The 22,688-nt window shown below is 42.9% G+C and overlaps 2 protein-coding genes across 2 annotated transcripts in view; one reads left to right on the top strand and one right to left on the bottom strand.

Annotated features, from left to right (window-relative positions):
* Positions 1-965: 965 nt before the first annotated feature.
* The window catches only part of LOC128708605 (uncharacterized), a 35,712-nt gene continuing 13,989 nt past the window's right edge, over positions 966-22,688 (top strand). The window contains exon 1 of the mRNA XM_053803585.1: positions 966-1,115. Within this exon, the coding sequence (XP_053659560.1) occupies positions 966-1,115 (150 nt within the window). The remainder of the gene's footprint in view (positions 1,116-22,688) is intronic.
* LOC128708608 (pancreatic triacylglycerol lipase) lies at positions 6,905-22,470 on the bottom strand. Its single transcript, XM_053803587.1, has 4 exons — positions 22,416-22,470; positions 10,607-10,706; positions 10,100-10,512; positions 6,905-7,416 (listed from the first exon to the last, which is right to left on the bottom strand). The coding sequence occupies exons 1-4, from the start codon at positions 22,468-22,470 to the stop codon at positions 6,905-6,907; spliced, it is 1,080 nt and encodes a 359-aa protein (XP_053659562.1).

Raw genomic sequence — 22,688 nt, 5'->3', positions numbered from 1 at the left:
AAAATATATTTAAAACTCTTGTTTTGCATTTTTTTAAAGCTCCAAAACTAGCGGATGAATTAAACCTTCGCACGTAGGCATTACTAGTTTGGTTGTATAAAAAATTCGAATGTAATTCATTGCAAAGTGAATAATATCTACACAATTAAACAATATCTTCCATTCTGTTCTCTTTTGCGCTATAATAGAAATTAATGCTAAATAGTGGTGTTGCGGCAAACCTGCGGTAAAAGTATTCCAAAGCAAGCTCAAGCAAATAATGGCGGCGTCAATTAGTGTGTAGTTGCAACTGTCGTAATCGCCGTATTAAGCCCCGTGTTCATGACAAATCACAAGCAATTCCCAGTGATAGTTTTAATCCATTCCAAGTGAACATGACCTAAATAGTTGTGTGTATTGTTGATCGCGCGCGCGTTTGTGTGTGTACGCTGTGTAATATAAAGCTCCTCCGAGCATGCAAGTGAAGTAGGTGTTTAGTGTGGAAAGAAGCAAAAAAAATGAAGAAAATATAAAGCAAATTCTTGTGTAGTGTTCAGCGTCTTTATCGCATTGTGTCTTTTTTTGTGTGTGCATCCGTGAATAAACTCGTTTCGTAGTGAATATGAGCAACACAGCAAAGGTGGCAAAACCGGGCTCAACAAAGCAGCTACCAACAAAATCCAGTGCTTCCGGGAAGGGGCAGGTTAAATTGAATTAGTCTAAGCAACGGGGAAAAACCCCAATCATACCTTTCCCTCCAATTGACGAACGAGGCCGCTCGTGTGTGTGTGTGTGTATGTTAATTTTCCTCCGTGTAGCCAAATTTCCGCTCCGGCAAGCGAGCGTTGAGTGTGTGTTGCGGTGGTGGGGATTTCCCTTCCGTGCGGGCGTAAGTTTAAATTAAAAGAAAAACACACCCAACGAAGGAAATACGTCAGCAGGCTCCTGGCGAGGGACCGGGAATCAGCAACAGCACCTAATCAAACATGCCCTTCGGCCGGAAGTCACCACTGGAGGCGCTGGCTATGCCGGGTGCCATTATTGCGTACAAATACAGCCAGTTCCGGCAGCGACGCCGGGAGGCAGCTAATCGCCGCGTGACGGAACGGGAGCTGTCTGCGTTGCACACGAAAATCGTAAGTACTCGTCATACAACGGATTTGCGTTGATAATTTTAGGGAAATGAGGAACAGGACATTTTGAGGGATTTTCCTGATTTTAATGCAAGCTTACATGTTTTGGAATTCCCGGGGTTATGAGTCTAACTATTTGCTAGTTTTTTGAAGTTAAATTGAAACCAAATGCAGGAAGAAAAGAAATTGTTACTTCTTTATGATTCTTGTGCCAAACGTCATGGCACAAGCGTCTGTCATGTCAGAAAGCTTTGAACATATTCAACCCCACTTTGAAAAATTCTCGAGAAAAGTTTAGTTCTTCCTTTAGCTAGTCCAGAAATGGCTTTAACTTTACCACCCGATCTGGATATCCTGAGGTAGGTGTGGAATCTTTCCACTTCTGTCAAGCTTTTGAAAGGTGGAAATGATACTGTACTAGATTTGCTCTGGAAAGCTTTGTTCAGAATAAATTAGATTTTTTTTGAAAGATCCTACAAGAGGGAGAGATTCTAGAGTAAACACCGGACACTCTAGTTCTACTTGTGAAGAATTCAAAAATAGTTCCAACTTTTGCTTCTTTGTACTCCGAAAACCCCGAACCACTAGAACTAGCCAACTCTGTAAGGTATTCGGGCAAACATTGTGCGAAATCATTTCCATTGTCAAACTGACCACATCGCAACAGATTACAGTTTAATTTGAAAACAATCAAGGAATCAATGTTTCAACTTCCAATAGTTTGAACTCCATAAAAAACCCCTCCTTGTGACAAACTCAAATACCAAGTCAAGTTAGAAGACGTCCATAACGCATCAAAATCTGACCGTCGAACAGTGGATAAAGCAACTCTATTCCACCCCTGTTACGGTTGTTTAATGGTGGACAACACTTCATTCGGCTCATTCCGAATGCACCGTCAGGCGTATCGTGATTGAAGCGTTATTTATCCGATCCCTGCCGTGGGATGCCCCATCGCGACTGACATGCGAACGGCTGGCTGACGTGTACAGTCTTTTGCACCGCCCAAGATTGACGATGGTTGTTGATAAATCAATTTCTCACTCACGTCACCCACATCGGCAGCAGCTAAGAAAAGCCATAGAATACCGGGAACGACAGCATCCGCATCGGTAGCCCCGGAAACAACCCAAGGCCCTAGCATAAGTACAACCAATTGCCAACCAATGAGCCAACGGTTCGCGCGCCCGCACGCTGTTGTCGGGGCGAAAGGAAATTGTAAAAATAGTTCTCGCAACGGCACATTTTGCTCCGTGCTGTGGCTGTAATACGAGACGCATGGGAAAACAGCTCCGGCTGTGGGATGGAAAAACCTCCTGCAATCCTGCGAAAGAGAGCGCACACGGTTACGTGGCGTTACGGGGTAAACTTCCCACGCCATCGATGTCGTTGTTGCGATCGTTCGCCCGTTGCGTTCGAGCGGTCCGCTTCTTTCCGGCGGGATCGAAACCTACCTACTCAACCCCACGAGCGCGTGTGGGTGGAAACCTACTGAAGCTTTCCGGTGCCGCTACCGACCGGGGCCGGGTTTGGGATTGAGGGAAAAATCACGTTTGGTAAATATTTGCCATTTGTATACATCGGTCCCGGGTGCTGTTGCTCGCTGCTTTTCCTTTATCCGCATGGTGGATGAAGATTACGGACCGGGTAGGGTCGGGACCATTGGTCGGGTATGGTTAAGTAGCGGGTGCGCCTATCAATAGGAGGTCCCGTAAATAAGCGCAGGAATAGTTTCGACGGCACTACTAGACGTTGTGTCGCAGCGAAATGTCCCGTGCCGCTTGGGGAAGATGATAAACTTTGCATTTGTAATTTTATTGTTCGTTCCCATCGGGTGGTGGAAGACCTACATGGCGCTACGGTACGACAGTGATGAGGTGTGATGAATGTGAATTATTACTCCCGCAGGATGTGGTTTTTAAAATTGGTGGTTTTTAGAATTGGGAACATTAACGTGTAGCGTATTGCGGTTCATTTATAATCGTTTCATTAAGTGTCACTGTGCTGGAGGGGACGATTGCTCAGAGGATCTCAGAAGAGATTTGGGTCTTTTGGGGGTTTGCATCACCGGAAACCACTTTAAATATTAAAATGGTGTTGCATACTTAAGAAAGTGTAATAAAATTAATGAAAAAGCTTATGAAATAATAATTTTAAGGAATTGCTTAAAGATTCCGCCTGCATTTTCGTACAGAAATCATCAGAAACAGTACATTTTAATATGTAGCGAAAGCAACTACTTTGCTAATGAGATTATATAAAATTCGGGACATTAAATTTTTCATTTTAATTATTTTTTTTAAAGGATATTTTTTTGTATCGAAAATGTTATTTCTACTCATTGTTGTCATTTATTTTTCAATGAGAAGCTTTTGTCTTATACCAGAAAATGGTGCAAAAATGATCTTTAAATAAATGAAATCAAACAGATTAATGAGCTTTCTTTATTTATGATTTATGAAGAATTTCTGCCTTTCTTTTGGATTTTTGAGGTTATAAAGTCAAATTTAGTTTTTAACAAAAACACTTTTGGGCATTATTGAGGTATTCGCATGGCGATGAGTCTGTTATTCGAGATGAAACTTCTTTGTTTGTCTGTTGATCATATTTTTTCAGATATTACTATATCTTGTTAATAGTTACGTTACAATATGTTATTACTTACTTGCATGTTAGCAAACTTTATAGATTTTAGAGTCCGGAATATTGTAACCAATGTTTTGCACATAGTGCTCGCTAGCTCCACTGTGTTCCTAGTTGCTTTATGGAGTCTCTATTTGCCCTCAATTACAGCGTGTGTTCTCCAGATTGACACATCTACATACTACAATGTTTGTACGCCCAAAGGGAAAACAGACAATCCAGTTGGGAAAAATGAAAACCTTCTGCATTGATGTGTGGTCGTAGAGTAAAATGCATCGATAACTCTAACCGATCGGAAGTTGTTCCAAGCGGAGGCAAAGTTTTTGGTGCACAAGCGTGAAACACTGGGCCATAAATAATTTCTTTCTTTGTCACACCAGCTCGCAGAATCATTCGTTTCGGTGCCGTACCTTTGAGTTGGTGGACGAAAGAAAGAACATATTGAATGATCTACCATTACACATGATGTAGCGCGGTGACCTTGGGCAGGAGGGAAGGAATAACTTTCCATTGCGAAATTGAGTTCCCAGAATAATGGTTGCGCGTGGCAGATTTATAAGGCATGTTGCGCAACATTGCAAACGGTTGGATCGTCACAGCAAATTGACTGCGACGACGGTTAGAAGATACGAAGAAGAAGTGAAGTGTATTTGTGTGGAATGCACTGGAGAAGCGATTCATTTATTCTAATGAGGCAATTTGTCTTCCTTGTAAGGACAATCAGTCGTCTATCGGGGTGCTTTACTGGCAGAGGTTTGAGAATGCAAACCAAATCCCCGGGATGGATCGGAAATTTCAAGGAGCATTATTAGAAGTATAAAATGTTCCATTCTCGACAGATGCAGCCTTCCACACTGACAACACAATAAATACCATTGTGTCATTTTAGTGTCATTTTAGTGTCACACTTGATTTTTAATTTCCATACTAGCCATTTTCTCGTATCCTATTCCCGTTTGCTACAGCAAAACAGGCAATTTCCGGACATTGGCAAAACATTGGCAGCAGGAAATCCAACACCAAAACAGGACCGTACATACTACGAAGCAATAATCCCATCGCCCGGACAAATAATCCTCCGGACAGGCAAACAAATAGGGTGAAAACTCTTCCAGGTCTTCATTTTTCCTGCTCGATTCGGAACGCGGCGTGATATCCGTCAGCAATAAAAGCAAAACAGTGTCTCGTGTTGGCAGGCAGCGTGTCTTTTCTTTATTCCGCCCGTCCATCGGGAGACATAAATTTTCTTGTTTGCAAATATAGAACGGTCTCGGCGGTGCTTTCGGTTGGTATAGGTAAGCTTTTTTTTGGTTTTCAGCTTGTGTATTTGTTTGGTTTGTTTTTATCATTGCTCAGAGGGTGTTTGCTGTCTTAATTTGTATGTTTTTGCAACTAATTCAGATGTTTGGTGGAGTGTGAAGAAAGGTTAAGAGGTGGGGAGGTTCAAATATTTGTTTATAAATTTAAAAAATATGAAAGATTTGAAATGAAATATTTGATGATGATTAAAACATGTGCGACATATCAGCAGAACATGGGTTGGATCATAACTTAAGTTAGAAAACGTGAATCTAACGCATCTCTTAAATAATTCAAATACCATTTCCAAGCTGTAATGTCTAAAGAAATCTACAAAAAAGGGCATAGCTTTTTCACATTAAAAAGACATTAGATATCATTTTAGCGGAAACATAGTTTGATAAAAACTAATTGACAAAGTAAACTTAACCTTCAATTCAATTCAATTGAAGTTCAATTCAATCCATGTATTATAATATGTAAATATAATATGGATCTTCAATTATAATATTATCATTAAAGCCATCTGAAACACAAAGACATGTGCAAAGTATGTTTAAAAATATTCTAGAGTATTTTGATCTCATGTAGTACTTAAAGCATTATAAAAGATTATCCAAAGCTTGTTATAAAATGTTTTTTCTTCTTAAAAGATACAAAGAGATTGTAGAGAAGCGAAGATCTAAATGTTAGACAATCTCATCACTGAGCATTTGTAACTAAAACTTTAAAAAATATTTATTTTAAAAGTTTGAACAAGTGTTTGATTTAAGGTTTAATCATTGGCTAACGTCAAATCAAGGATTCAACCCGATGCTGTAAAATGATCGAAACATTTCTTTCCTTTCTAAACTAGCGGAAGGTATGATCTACCCCTTTGTTGCACGACTTATCAGCATCTTTCGACGAAATGATTGGCTCTTCATTTAGAAGCTATAAATTTTACACGGCGAATAGCAAAATAAAGAATAAAATGTTTTCTTGCGCCATTGATCATCGTGAAGAAAATAGACAATAAAGCATCTCAATTTCCTCAATTTCATGCTAATACTTCAGGTTCGTATCTGTAACGATCAAACCGACTTGTAATGTTTCCATAAATTTCCTATTAGTCGACGGGGAAAAAAAATAACTTGAACGCCTATCAACACCTCATTTCCGTATTCCGGCAATAGACGTTCGCTTGTATGGCACATGTGCCATCCCACTGATTGGTTGGTAATAAATAATGAAACAAACGGGTTAACAGGGCTGTAACGAGGACATGTTCCACGCTAAGAAGCAAACCATTCAACGGAAAGGTGCTTCGGTACTTCGGTAAAGATGGTGCTGAAAATTGTTCTCAAAATAAGGGAGAAAAACAACCCCAAAACTACAAACTACGGGCAGCAGACAGAACTCGTTGAGAATTTAATGATCAGCAGCCGGAGTCGTACGCAGGAAGAAACGTCGAGGAAAACTGTCGAGCACCTTGTTAATGTTTCGCGAAGGGGAAAATGCCCATCGTGCTCGCGTACATTATGATGTGGTTATGTGGTGTTGCTTGAGGTTTTCGAAACCATTTTCCGTTCTTTTTCGTCTTTTCCGAGGTACCACCGTCTGCGGGGCACGATACATTTTTAATAGATGCAAGGAAGCTGATAAAAAAGAAGGTTACCGCCTGATTTGTGTTTCGTTCTTCCGCGCGATAAATAGACCTTTGTTCGCCCGGGGACCGGGTGGTTGTTGAGGTTGTTTTAAAATTTGAATTTATTATTAATTTGCATAAAACCTACCTACACACTATCGTGCGCGCCGGCTTCCACCACATGTACCCCCCTCCCCGGGAAGCTGGGCGCAGGTTTGGCATTTTAGGATTTTCGTTGCTGCAACTGTCGCTTCTGTTGCTGCATCTCTTGGGGCGTACGATTCCGGCCGAACGGTGGCTGCGGGTTCGTGCTCAGGTAGAATTTGCCCCGCATCGTTCGGTCGGTGTACATGCCCATGAATACGTCCCCGGTCATGGTGCAGTTGCCGGTGTCGCGAGATGATCGTCCCGTACCGCCGGTCGTTTCGCGCGGTTCGCAACGCTCGCACAGGAAAGCTTGGGGACGCGTCAGCGACTCGGCAAAGTATTGCCAGGCCCGGGCATGGCTACAGCCGATGAATACACCCAGCCAACGGTTCTTGGCCAGCTCCTGCTGTGCACAGCCGGGCTGCAACGGGACACCCCCGTTCGGATAAAAGTCCACGTGTCCGAGCGGCCACGGGTAGCCCAGCAAACCACCGTCCGTGTGGATGACGTCCACGAACTCCGCATCCTTCGGGCTGAGACGCTGGGAAGCTTTCTCGAAGACGTACAGTGGGAATGCCGGATCCAGACCTGTGGAGCGAGAAGAGAGAGAATTATTCCACGTGCCTCAAGGACGTGTCGAGCGGTGTTCTTCAAGGACAATCGGTCGTAATGCAATTAATCAAACCTTCATAGGGCACCGGGGCCTGGGTACCATGTGAGCAACGCCCGCCACCCGGTACCGGCCCATTATTGTTTTATCCGGTAAGCTTATGGTTATAGTTTGGCGAGTGACCCGGCGAGGGACACATGTTCCAAGGATCTTCCCCCGTCATGCTTTGCATTGATTTATTGCTCCGGCAAAAGTTTTGATGGGCCAAACGGGGTTTTTCCCTGATCGGAATAGCGCCAACCATCGCCCGCAAAGCGTCTTCCACCGGGAGAGCCGCGCCAAATGATTTTTTTTTTCTTGCGTCCAATGATGAAGAAGCTCACTTTTATGGGCTGCATGCCGACTCTTTGAGAGCTTTGGTATTTTTATTGCCTCGGCAGGAGTAAAGCGCGTAGAATCAATATCGAGTAGAATCAACTTAAGCCGCAACTCTGCCCGGGAAGGTTCCGAAAAAGGTGCCCGACTAGGGGAGGAGAAAAATGGTCAACCACATCAGAAGAAAACTATAGCCAAGTGCCACCGACGACGTCGACGCCACTTGGCCGACGAACCAATCGAATTTTCGTTCGTGATGGACTGCGGTGGCGTTAGTTTGGGCTTGGAGGATAAGAATTACTAAATGTCGCTCTACTGACGAGCTCTCCAACCGGAGCAGAAGCAGAAATGCGAGCAATAAATAAATAGCGTATAAATTTTTATCGTCATTTCCCTCGCAGGAAATGAATGTTCATTCCTTCGTTCGGCGGGACGGTGGCATAGTCTCAGGGAAACACAGGCCACGGAAAGAGCAATGATATAGTGTGGTTGGTCTGTGGTCGGGACCCTTTGCTAGAACAGTCTCTGGGCTTGCTTTTTTGTCCAACGATAGCAACTATTTTGGTTCTGATGAACAGGCCTGGGCATGATACGAATGGGAATAGTTTGAATATTCTAATGATTGATCGATTTAACATGATATTGATAGGAGCATGTTTGGGCGTCCTTCTAAATGCGTTTCACGCAAAATGTGGAACTATTCGTTCGCTGCAGCCGTAAGCGTTTTGATATATTTTATTATGTCTTTAATTATTTAAATATGAAAATGAGAATTACTGAAATCTACAGTGAGTAACATAACTTTACAAAATTTTATACGAAAATTAACACGCTAGATGTAGATACTTAAGAGATCTGTTTAAAGAATGTTTTAGCAACTTGTGAGAAATTTAAACTGAAATGCGATTGTCCAAAAAAACCCACTACTCATTTTTAATCATCATAGAGCGATTCTCTCCATTTGATATAACACTACAAATATCGATTTTTATGTATTTTAATTTTCTACATATGACATAAGTAGCCTTAAAGTAATTCGAAGTTCAATAAATGTAATATTGGATTACTTTTATGAAAGTTCAATAATCCTTATTGATCCTCGTTGCGGCTTCTGTAGGATTTTTCGTGTATTTAAAATATAAATAAATATCGTTTTTTGTGGATTTTAATATCCTACATATGGCATAAGTAACTTAAAAATAATTTGAAGTTAAATAAATTCAATATTGGATTACTTTTAAGAAAGTTCATTAATCCTTATTGATCCTCGTAGAGGCTTATGTAGGATATTTCGTGTATTTACAATATTTTTTATAATATTGTAGTATTTGTCAGAAACGTAATATAAAAATTAGAATAAAAATGTATTACTTGAACATTACTTGTAAAGTTTAGTATTAATGACATTTACTCCACAAAGGTTCCTTCATGATAGCCCACAGAACAGAAAAGAATTAAAGTCATTTAAACTGTTCGCATATATGATGGACTTACTATCCGGTTACGTCGTTAAAATAAGTCTAATAACTTATTGTATGGCATACATGGCTTATGAGATTGTTTATCCAAAAAGCAGAAGAATACATCATGATTTTTTTTAAATTATTTAAAGTAATATAATAAACATAGAGATTAAATTGTGTCAAATGCAATCTAAAGAGAAAATCCCCTACTCGTATAGTTATGTTACGCACTATTATTTTTATCTCGACGTCTTATTTACTGTAATAAAATTATAATTGTGATAAATGCTTGTTAGCAACATGTTTAGTTTAATTTGTCGTTTTTAAAGTTTTTGCATTTAAAAAGCATTAATATACTAACGAACCATCTTCATTCTCTTCCTTGTAACATTGATGAAAGAATTATCTTTGGGGGAGGGGCGCTCTTCTACTTTATTAAGCGGGCCTATTTATGTACAACAAGTTTTCTATGGTCCGCAGTGGGGAAAACACCCCATCACTAAACCCTCTTGTTTGCTCCGGTTTGCTGCAATATTGCGAACCGGATGAACTTTGTTTAACAAGCTGTAACACCGAAGCAGAAGATTTAAAGTTTTTTTTCCCCTATTTTTTGTGGCAACCTCTAAAGTTTGCCCACTGTCGGAACTTTTGCATAATGAACCCCGGTCCCAAAGCATAGTGGCTTTATATTTCCTTTCTTTCCGTGCATGTCTGCTGGATTTCATTGTTTGAGCGTTTGTGCACAGAACCATTTCCACCCGGTGTAGCGGACTTTGGTGAAGTTGGTCCCTTTGTCGTTGATCCCGTCCCTCCTGCTACTTACCGGTAATGCGTGGCAGCTTCAGACCCCACTCGTTCAGCGTTTTGCCGGCAAAACCGGCCACCTCGGCACCCAGACTGAACCCGATCAGATGAATCTTCTCGAGCGGAAACTCGGACAGCACCAGAAACCGCACGAAACGCGCAATATACCGCCCAACACGGGGACCATTCTGGACGGAGTTGACGTACCACGGCAGGGCTGTGAGCGGGCTCCAGTCAACCAGCACCACATTGTAGTCGTCCGCTTCGAGCAGTGCATCCTTCATCTGTTTGCTGCTCTCGCCGGTACCGCCCGGTGCACGCTCGGAAAATCCATGCAGATAGATCACGAGCGGATTGGTACGGTTCAGGTGGGACGCACGGAGGTGCTTCTTGTCCGACACGAACAAAGTGTCACCGTTGTCCGGATTTTCTCTGCAAGCGAAACCGCACGGTTTAATGGTTATTACTGTCGGCTTAAAATCTTACTGGACAGCGGTGCAGGCGAATTTCGGCCCGAGTCACCTACCTTGTGAAAAGGAAAAACTGTATATCCTTTGGTTCTCTTATGGGACAGCAATTATCACAGTCACCTCTGGGAGCCGGTGAGTACATCAAAGGTAGACCACCTGAAACAGGGAAACAGTGAATTATAAAAAAAGTGTCTTTAATTAGTCCAAAATTTGGTTTCTGTTTAAATTCAAGATTGTAATGGACTTATAATAATATAATGATTGTCTGCTCTCATTCCTGTGGTGCAATTACAAACAAACATTTGGCTGGAGTAGATTTTCCTCAATACCTCCATACAGTCTCATCATTAGCGAATCAGATGTGCGTGAAATCGTTCACAAAATCATTGCTAAATCAGTTGTTTTGTGCTGTGTTGTGCTGTGTGATTTTGGGTAATTTTTTAAACCGTTTCGTCTGTGTTTTTCTCTTAGTTTATGTTTTTTTTCCTTTCGGGAAGGTCTGTTTTTGCCGATTTTTATGGTCCCGTCCCCACGCCCATCTCATTTATGACGGGACAAAAAAGGCAAAATATCATTCTGTTCCATTAGCTAATGAGAATGAACGCGTCCGAAACGCAAGCGATGAGTTACGGACCCGTTTTTTTTTGTCATTCGTTTCCACCTGGAGTTGGGAAAACTGGAGCGAAGAATCTTGCCCGGTGTGGAAATATGATTCCGTCCGGTGTGTACGAAAGCTTTTCTTATTATGTTTTCAATTGATGCGATAAAGTAATTACGTGACCTTTAATTTCGTTTTCTTATCATAAAATGCTTAGTAATCAGGCATTCGGCTAAAAATAACCTTTCTAATGATATCGTGCTCATCGGATGGGATGCAAACAAACGTAAGCTTTAAAAACTCCATGGCATACTGCGGGATGGTGTAACATAATTAATTGATCGATTGAAAGCTTGCGTATTCATCACTAAATGCAACTCCATGCTACAGTGGCAACTATCCCCTCCATTTTTGACAGCAATTGTCGAAACGTCACAATCTATCGAAAACATGTCACCAACGTGACACCAACCAAACCGTCCCCCCCCCCCCCCCCTCGGTAGGTGACATCGTTTTGTTTGTCACCGGAAGTGTGCCACCGGACGGAAATGGGGATCGTCCCAGGTAGACACCCCGGGCAAAAGAAAACACCACAACCGACAGGGCACTGTTGGTGGTTTTTTTTGTGTTCGAGTTGCCTGATGGAAAATGCATTACGGAAATATGTGGACAACCGAACGTCTCCCGAGGGTACTCTCTGCACAGTGACGGTTTAGAGTGAAGTGATGCAAAAGCAGCCATCACGAAAAATATGCTTAATAAAGGGATAGGCGAAAGAGAAAGAGAGAGGAAAACAAAACCCCACGGACACGAAATGGCTGTCAAAGACTTGTCATAATAACAACAGGGGGACATCCATTTTTCGTGAGGTGAGGTGCCCAGAAGAAGGGTGTTTTGGGAGGGGCGGATGTATAGAATATGCAGTTTGAGGTGCTTGCGGTACTTGAAAGTCACCGGGACAAAGGAGAGAGAACACCCCCCGCCCGTACGTGTGGCTTGCTGCCAGATGGAAGTCGTCGGGTTTTGAAGGTACGGTGGTTTTTGTTCTGCCCCACAGAGATGAATTCTTAACCTAGATTTTACTCAGCTTCTCGACAATGTTCCTCGGCCGCTCGGTAGGAAGCACCGAAGCAAATAGAGCGCAACCGAGGTTCTTGCAAAACCGGAGTGAATTCTGTCGTTTGGCGTCGCTGCATTTCATTAGTTTCGTGGTACGTGGAAGAGAAAAAAAACGGGAACCAAAGGGAGCGATAGATAGATCATGTTTGGATGTTCTGTTTGCCTTTGGATGTATGATTTTTTTTGTTGGATTTTCAGTTAGCTTTGTGCATTAGTGCATACCGGCGAACGAGCATTTGTTCGTTTGTCTTTTGGTTCGGTGATGCAGAAATCGTTTTTATGTCTTTATTTTATTCGTCCTTTGTGATGTTTTTTTTGTGTGAACAAATAGCACAATTAGGTCGTATTGGTCAAATAGAATTCTAGTTTCGTTCCAATTTTTACTGTTCCTGTTGGGACAGTTTGAATAACTTCTAGCACCATTCACCAGCGAACCATTCTATTTGTGCTGTAAGTGGTTCTAAATATAAAGCAAATACTATTCGCATTCGCTACGCTACACGAAACGAGTTCAATATACTCGTCTGTCACTAAATGCACAGCTCATGAAAAACAACTAGCGCATTTCCTCGGAAAGAGGCGCATTTCCTTCGCCGTCCTTCCAGTCTGCTTGCACCACCAAACGCGAGCGAGGTAGCGTTTTGGCGTGAAGCTTAACGATTTCCGATATGCAAATTAATTTTACACCGTCGTTCATCCCCGTCGTGGCGGCCGGGAACCGACCGGAGCGTCAAGGTGAATCTCGTACCGTTTTGTCGGCCGTTTGAAATTAGTCATTTTGTAACCCGCTCCAAGCCCAGCCCTGGTCCGCCGAAAGCCGAGCCGGTCGCGCCTGGGGTTGGGTGGCTTCGGTGGTCAATTTTCTCGCTCGGTTCGGTTCATTGCGTTCGGACAAACGTTTACTCTGCCCCGGATGGGGGAAAACACGTGAAAAAGAAAGCACCGGGTGGCATTGGATGGACAACACCGGACCGGTAAACCGGTTACGGACATCCTCAATCACGAGTTGGCACGAACTGCACAACCGGAAATCACGTGTCTCCCGTGTATACTTTTTGTGTCGGACCATATTTTTCGGCTGTCTGGCCGGACGGCCGACGCCAATGCTGGCACCGTTTGCTGGCAACACTGTACCATGTACACGGGGGGAGGTTCGTTGTGAATGGGCAGGGGTGCCGTCAACCGTGGGATATGCCATTTTTACAGTAATGTATTGCGACGGAAATCGTCCTTCGTCGATAAAATCGCTGGCGAACTGCAGTACCAGTTCGAAATTGTGCATAATAAAGCGTGATGATGATTCCTTAGAGCAGTGTTGCCAAATTGTGGTTGGCAATTTTCTGCAAGTAAACATCTAAAGGGTTTCCAAATGGTTTTAAATTAGCTCAAAACACTAAAGTGAATAAGAGTCAATTACAGTAAGCAGCTATGTTGGCAATACAGACCGTTCCTCATTGAAGAGGAACAAGATATTTAAGTCCAACATAGTATTGACTATGTTGTGGCACTCATCATAATGGAGGTGTAACATTCAAACATTAGAATTAAATTAAATTGTTATTGCAATTTTGGAGAACAAATAGATGTCTTGCGTCTTGACGTAATTTATTCGAGAAAGTTTTAAAGAGAGAGGTTTAAGAGAGGGTTTAAATACTACTACTTTAAGTCCGACATGTGCCAAAAGAGATAGTTCTGTTAGTTCTGTCAAAGAACATCCCAGTGTCGGAATATCAACCATATTTCAGACCTGTCTATCTCTGCATAATAATAATGTATAAGAATTGATTGCAGCAAAAAGCTCTTCAATTGTCCATCCCAAACACAGAGTAGATTGTCCTACGTGGCCGGCAGTTAGCAGTAAGTCTTCTTCTTTAACGGCACAACAATCTCAAGAGGTCCAAACCTGTCAGTTCTGACTTTTTTTTAACTTTATTTACCCTTAGCTGGATAGTCAGTCCTGCGTACGGGGGATTGGTCTGGTTGGGATTTTGGTCCGGTCCGTTCGTTGGAAGACCAGAAAGTAGTGAGATAAATATGGTAAGCAATGTATGTTAAATGGCATTGGACTTTTAAAAATTAGCTCTGTTTCTTAAACGATTCACAACGATTCTGCAATGTATTAAATCTGACAGGTCCGCTGAGCATGTCTTATGATATGAACCACTTAGACTTAGAGTCTCAACTAAGTGAAATCTTTTTAAGATTTGTACATGGGCATCAGGTAACAATTGAAATGAAACCATGATGTTGATACGTCCAATAAGTTGTCCAGGATTAATGAATCGCAGAGAGACGAACTAGAACCGCGAGTGATTCAAGGAATTCCTGTACAAGGTCAAGACTACTAAGCTGTTGTAACGCCTCATATGTAAGAAATCTACATTTTTTTTTTTGTAAAAAGCATTTAGTTTATCATTGTAAGCTAACCGCTCACCGGATGGAATTAGTCAATGAAGTTAGTATCGTATCTAAATGGTTGCTTACACATATAAAAGCAACGCTGGCTTACTGTCATTTGACCGGTTGATCCATTTCGAAAGCAAACAAGCAAGTTGCACCGTGTGCAAATATTTGCTAAACCCACCTTCCTTGGGCACGTTTTGCACATTCGTTTGTGTGTTGGACGCAATTTAGAGTAATCGTCTTCAATTTCAACCCAACCGCAATCTACCGAACGGTCGGACGGGTTTAGTCATCGATGTTGGCGAAACCCGTTCTTTTCACGGACGTGCACGTCCCATCCCGTGGGTAGCTTCTTCTGGGTCTAGTGTTCAGGATTTACCGCTAATTATGACATTATGACGTTAACCGTGTCCCATCTTCCCGTCGCCGGGTACGTGTTCCCGTCCTTTTTCCCCTCCGATCCGTACGATCGGCACGGAAATTCAATGGTCCATTATCGCCATTTAAAGCTTTAGAAATGGGTGTCGTTGGATTGAGTGTCACGGTGACAGTTAACCCGATTCTTTCGGACAACACTACGCAAGAAAACTGTACTGCCAATAGTCCATTTGGCCAGTGTACGAACTGGGACATACCAGGAAATGGACACTTTCACGTCCATTTCCAAATTACTTCCGCACGTGTGGTGAATGATCCCTTCCGGCCACTGCTTTGGAATGGCTGGAAAGTTTGATCATTAATTTGAAGTCTGGTTTTGGGCTTCGCGGTTGTGGTAGAAAGTTTTGATGCCCAAGCAAACGAGGGGTCAGAAATGTAAGCTCATTCGTACCATTTTTCGGCATCAGTCAAACAGCTCTTCTAAAAGGCAAAAGCTTCTTGAAGGACCGACCGGTGCCTCCAAAACGAGAGTGTCTTTGTGGGTACATTTTTTTCCGGTACATTCCACTGCCCAGTGGCGAAATGTTTATCAAACACGCCATGTCGCAATCATGCTCTGCTGCTGCTCTGCGACTGTGCTGGTCGGTGAAAATTTTCGGACAAAGGGCCGGCAATTTCGTGCCACGGGCCGAGAGAGCAGAAGCTAATCAGCAGGGGCAAAACCTCAGTTCTAATCAGTAATGAAGGATACCGTTCATGGGGACCGTACACTGCCAAAGGTCAACTTTGGCGAAGATTTACGATAAGAAAAATTACGACACTCCGTCGTATCCGTCAATCGATACGTTCAAGGTTTGATCGCAAAAGGAAAGCCCCCGGGCCAAAATATTCCCACAGGAGGTTGATGGTAGTTGTAGCTGACTGAAGGAAAACCGCACGGAAAAACATACCGTCGAATTTCCTCCAATCCGGACGACCTTGGAACTGGCTTCTTCAAGAAAGATGATAATGATAAAAAAGCAGGGAAAGCAAAAAGCAACGTATCAGTTTCCTTAGTCAGTCCCCCTTGGTGGGCAAACGGATGGTAAATGGTTGACTAAACTAAAGGTAAACGAAGTTGCCGGATTTTTGGCGCTCTTCCTTCCAGCATGGGATGTTGGATGTATTATATAAAGCATTAGGTAACCGAGAATGAGGCCGATCGATTTCTTTAGCATTACAATGAGCATTTTTAGTGTGCATAGGTACATTCACATACTCACACAAACACACGCACACACAGCGTCTATGGCAGTGTTTGGAGCAAAACTAATGTCGAGCTGACCCGTCTTAAAGTCGATAAGTAATCAAGATGGTGGAAGGCAGTGCTCAGAATAGGGGTGAAATAATCGAGATTACATCTCTTTACAAATGGAAATTAAGTCTACGTCTAGGATGAATTATGGCGCTGGTAGTACTGTTGCTTCTTTGCTAAGTTGAGGTGTTTACGAAAACAAATGTCCAAGGTACAATATTTCGACTCTCAATATCGGTGGTAGATTTCTATCAACTTGATTCATTTTAAGGATATAACAAAATTCAAAAATTGGTAGTAATTGTAACTTCTTCACAAACTATTAACCATATTTAATAAAGATGCCCTTATGTCCTTGAAAATTTGGTTTGAATTTGAAAAGTTTACGAGAACGGCTGCCAAAGGTCAAATATCTTGACCTTTTTTTTGGCAGTTTTGTATCAACTTAACTCATTCATAACAAAACAACAGAATTCAAGAATTTATAGTAATTTTAACTTCTTCATAAAATATTAGTTAGGTTGATAAAGATTCCCGCATGTCGTTGGGAACTTGATTTGACTTTTAGAAGTTGTCAAATGTCAGAGGTTCTTTATGTTTTCGTTCAATATCTGAGGCATTTTTACATTAACTAAATTCTGTTTGGGGAAATAACAAAACTCAAGGAAGTACAGTAATTCTTACTTCTTCATAAACTATAAGTCTGATTGATTAAAGTTCCTTGTACGTCCTTGAGAACTTGGCTTGTCGTAGCATTTTTCAATTCCATCATCATAACGGGCCTCGAACCAAAACAACAACAAAACCTTAGGAACACCATATTGTCCTGCCTTCTGTGGAGGAATCTCGTGCGCTAACGAACACCAGTCATCGACAAACGCCACCGTCACACCATTAGTTTGGCGTTCAATTAATGTAATCAATCAAGTTATTTAACCGACAGTCCATCACGCGTATGCACACGTGCCGTTGCTAATAGACGTGGTGACGCTGGCAGAAGAAAAACCGTTTGACTGCTACTTGACCGGAGTGGAACGGCAAGGCAAGGCAGGTTAAATGTGGTTGACAGTTGGCACTAAACAGTACAGCAGGGCGCTGAACCTTTCCTATCGGTGTACGCTGATTGAGGCTTGGATGTCCTTCTGCGTTGGGTGCGTTAGACAACCGTAATGGCTTTCCGGCACCGGCCACGTTTGCAGTGTGAGCTCGTTGCTGGCACAAAACACTAATCACAGACACGGTGTTGGAATGCTAAAAGCGGGTCTATTTTTAGAGTGAACCTTAAAAATTGCATTGCAAATTGGACGAATTTCAAGAACAAATTGTTAAGTATCTAACAGCCTGTGCACTGATTCGATTGTGGGTTGATCCATTACTAATGACTCAGTGCGTAGTTAATGCGGAATCGATTGATCAGTCCTACTGACCTACGAGTGATAGACAGCTAGCTTGAAGGCTCTATCTGTACGATATGATTTATCACTGCCTTTAAACACTTATTAAGTCATGTTTTCTGTGCTCAATAGTTGTTAATTGTATCGAACGACTTCATCTCGGAATCCCAACCCGAACGCGACCTCTATTCCCGTGATGTGAGTCATGCATCATCGAGACCGCTGATTGGTATCTGCCTCTAAAGGTTTCTATTTTGGTCCGTGTCATTCTGCTACTTAGCATAAGAATTGCTGTACAATCAATTAAAGGCACAGCATTCATTTCAACATGCTTGTTAGCACTTATTTTAATCCTCCTCCAACACGTGTTTCCGTTGGTAGGCTTCGTTGTGCTACCCCATGACGGGGCAGCGAATGGACCGGTATGGGGAAATATATACAACGACCTAGTAAAGTGTGAATGTGCTTGAAGCGTGCAGCATAAGCAGGCCCCCGGTAGGCCCGCGAAGGTCGGTGAGCATGCATTTGCGGTGCGCAGTTCGCGCTCTCGCTTAATCGGAAGCGGTCTTTTGTCTCAGCTGGTGCTGGCCGGTTGCACTAACGCGATCAGGGACTCGGTACTTGACATTGAACTTCATGCTAACCGGCGGGCATGGCATTTCATCATGAAATCACTGTTTCGCTAACTGGGGAGGGTTGTTGCCAAGTGTGCTTCATAAAGCACAGCACGATTTCGTAAAGGATGAGATGATCTAAATGAGGGTTTTTTATTTAGTTTTGGATTGTTCTATTTTTTAATTAAGTTTAATAAGGTGAGTTAGCAGTGATTTCAATGGTCCACTGATATTGAGCCAGTTTCGTTGCTTGCTCGTTGCCAAATCTCTCGCTAATTGCATTACATGAGAATAGATCACCATTGTAGCACAGTGTAAGGGGAAGCTTAACCAACAGCTTCACACACAATCCGGTGTGTGTGTGTATGTGTGTTTCGTTAACACGCTGTCCATCGGTTAAACTGACAAGTGACATGCGAACATTACCGATGTCATCACTTTGTACACACTTTCACACACTTGCCAAGTAACGCGCCTACCCCTAAGCCGCACTGTTAGGCAGACTGCTTTACGCTAACCCACCAACGCAAGCCGGCATGAAATCGAAAAACGATAACATATTTAGCCCTACTACAACACACCCGTACCCGTAAGTAATTACAACCACCACAGTCGGTCTCCTGGTCGGCCACCGGAGGTGCCGTAACACCTGCTCTGCTCCCTGCTCGGTATGTCGCGTGCCGACGAAACATTTTCCGAAGCGAGCGAAGGAGGATTCCTGCGAGGTAAAAATGGCACCATAAACAAGGCGGAGAGTAGCCTTTTCGCCCGAACGGTCGCGGGTGCCAAATGGGTGCTATCGCTCGAAGGAATGGCGTGCGTAGCAATGGCGTGATTTTGCCAAGCCGAACCGAAGTAGTTTTTTTTTTTACCCGTGGGGTCTAGGTCTAGTTATATTTTATTTCGCTCTTTAATAGAAGCTGAAGTTTTGGCAGTGTTTGGCTAATCAGTTAAGGTTCACGACTCCTCTGCGTCTGCGGGGTGATCGAGTAAGGACAGTAATGACACATGTTGCCCCGTTATCGCCGTGAAATAGTGGGAATTGTTGAGGTTTTGTTGTTTGTTAATTAGCCCGTTTAAATCACACCCAGCAGATGCTACAGGTTGTTGAGGTGTCGGGATGGGAACCCTGGCTGGTGAGGCACCTGGGAGTCTTCAATGTCAGCAAAGGTGGTGCAAGGGAAATTTTATTTAATAGCCGTTCTTTTCTTATGCTGTCTAATTGTTATTAAATCAATGCAATCTTTCTCATGGGAATACGCGACAGCTATTAAATTATCATCAAAACTAAAAGACTTAATAGCACACTATCATCTGTATGTCTCTCCAGCCGGCTTACTGCTTTGGCGGTTAGATGATTTTGCATAAAAACAGTTAACCTTTCAGATGCGCTCGAAATTATTATACTTTTGCGAGGGTTATCGTACGTCCTCACTGCCAGACAGGCCGAAAAGACCACAATCATCAAGCACCGCTCGGCCAATGCGGTAGGTTGGGCATCGGCATAACGTGTTATGCGCAAAATGCTTACCATCCATCCATTTCCAGGCACCGGCCCCGGAGTGGCACCGTACTACTTATTGAATTAGTAATTTGATAATCACCAATTAGTGTCTTCCGCCGGCCGGCGTAAGATGTGAGCGGAGGGAATTTCGGTCGTCTGCCGTGGCTGCGTCTGCGTGTGAAGATGGGTGTGAGTGTGTGTGGTTGTGTCGTTTGAGAAGGCGCTAACGTAATAGTGCTTCTCCACAGTCCGGTTTTTGCCGCAACTTTTCACCGCATCGTTTCTCGTTTGCGGACGCTGGAGTCAGCTGGGTGCACAGATTGACAGCACTCCAACACGGGCGCCCGGTACGCCGCACTCGGCATAAAGGGGTCAGGGTCGCGTTTGTTTACCAGGCTTTACCCCTTTACGTGTGCGTGTGCATGACGGTGAGCAAATTGTGTTCGCACCGCTTTTCACCGTGGGTCCAAAGATGCTTTGGTACCGTACCCGGTACAAAACAGGCAGGAAGTCGGATGCACCGATCGCGCGTTTGGAAGAGCGATTTTCCGACGATCAGGGTCGCACGGGGAATGGCTTTCGTACATTCGTGACTGGGCAATTGGCGATGGTCAAGATCGCGTCTGTGCCGTGCTTTATGTGAGCGAACGAAGTCGGAACACGGCAAGCCAACGCTATCAAGGTTGTGGCGTTTGAATGATGAACGAGAGAAACGTTAGAGATCAAACCGTGGTTGCAATGAAAGGACTTGTGGTGATTAACAATGCTTCAGTTCAATCGCAATTCTTTGCACATTTTAGTCTTCCTTGAACTCTACATTTTATTTAAATCTATCTAGTAGATCTTGTCTACAACTCTGCCAAGGGGTTATGCAAAGGAAACTTTAGACACATTAATGTCATTAATGTCACATTAATCGCCCTCAACATGTTGTAAACGACTTATAAAAGACTATAAGGGGTGGGTTGTCCGGTATCGTTCTAATGACATACCTAACCTATCGAAACAAAGCGATTTGAATCGTCCAACGATAGTGCGATAAACGTACAACTCTTATTCCTCTCATTCTAGTCACTCCATTAATTTTGTTCTATTCCAGGTTAATGTGTGTGATGACATAGAAAAGCCTCAACGTCCAGAACTTTCTGTTGAGCTTTCTTATGTCCTGTTGGTTGCAAAAACCTTTCACGCATAATAAAACATCGCTCAAATAGACTAAGTCCAATTCTTGGTCGATTCTGACCGAAAATCAATCTGAACAACCTTGGCTCCATCTTGTTCGCTAGAAGTTTCGAAGTTCACTGCTAAAATGAGCCTTTAATACATAGAAGATCTCTATATAAACGTTGTATTATTGTACAGATTGTGCCAATACTTACCGTCCCCAATTCTCGGAAGACTCTTTCTAGCGTGAGACTTAGAGGAGATATACGAACCCACTCAATGTCTAAGATATTTAGATATATTTAAGATCTCTGAGAGACTGCAATTCATCAAATTCAACTGACGTTAACTTAGTAAGTTACAAACTTGGTAAGTTATAACACGATGTTTAGACATATTTTACTGAAGACAACATCAATAAATCGAAAGACAATTGATGATCTTAGAGTTGTGGTAAAGCTACGAGGCGGTATTGAATTGTTTGCTAGTTGTTTTATAAGGCAATACTGAATTCTTATCAAGATTTTCACTAAGAGATTAAATACTGGACAGTTTTTCTGGAAATTATGGCACACTGACTATTACATCGTTAAAAAATCGTTGTAGAGCTGGAATTACTGCTTCACCACTTGGTCCACTGTCTGCCGCACGGTGAAGATTTGTACCACAACTAACACAACTACACCCTGAACGTCTTAGCCCACCTTCAAACGAACGAGTGGACAAGTTGTGTAGTTGAAGGTAAACACAAACATACGGTACCGATTTTTCATTCGCGAAAACGCACCTTTGGCAGGACACCCTTTCCCGTTGACATATCTGTTGACACAGTTTTATCGGCCGGGGCTGTGTTTCGCGCACTGTTGTAACGGCGGCAGAAGTACGAGCCATCGATATACGGGTGCTAGCCGGTACATGTCGTGCTGCCGAGGTAACGTAATGTTTGCCCAACTTAAGGCCACCGACTATCCAACGTCAACGAACGCCAACGTAACCGGAGGGTTGGGTCAACGATCGTTTGACGTCCTCTTGAGATGGACGAGACAATGGTGTACCGGTGGTACCGGGAATAGGTGTTTCCGATTGTCGCGAAACAAAAAACAAAAAACCAGCAGAAAAAGATTTATTGCAAAAGAGTCTAACAAGAAAATGTCTTCCCGGAGTTCAACAACCTCAAAAAATGAAGAATGTGTTTTACCAACAAATCGATTCTGTTTAGTAATGTATCTAAAACCCGATGCACAATGATGCATTCGAACGCGAACCATTTATAGCCATCCGTCACGATTCAACCTTTTGGCGTTCGATTGGTAAAGGTTGAATTCCGCTTTACACTTACGCCCATCACGAAAACGAAAACACATAAATTTGAAAATGGAACCGAAGCTGTAACTTACCCAACCAGAGGGTGAACACCGTACACAGTGCCAGCTGTCCTTCGCTAAGCACCATCGTCGCCCTGCTGTTGGTCCGCTGTTGGTGCCAGCTGCTTTTCGGGCGTGGAAAATTGACGATAACACGGAAACGCACCCGATTCCTGGTACGTTGAAGGACGTCGTTTCGATTGACTCCCGCTTCCGCTCAACAAACGAACGAGTAAAAAAAAATACAAAACCAACCGGACCGCTTTTGGAAGGGAAAAACTAATTCAGGACACTTCACTTGCAGGA

The sequence above is a fragment of the Anopheles marshallii genome, chromosome 2 (genome assembly GCF_943734725.1).
Source record: "Anopheles marshallii chromosome 2, idAnoMarsDA_429_01, whole genome shotgun sequence".
Lineage (NCBI taxonomy): Eukaryota > Metazoa > Arthropoda > Insecta > Diptera > Culicidae > Anopheles > Anopheles marshallii.
This window is presented reverse-complemented; position numbering and strand designations above follow the sequence as displayed.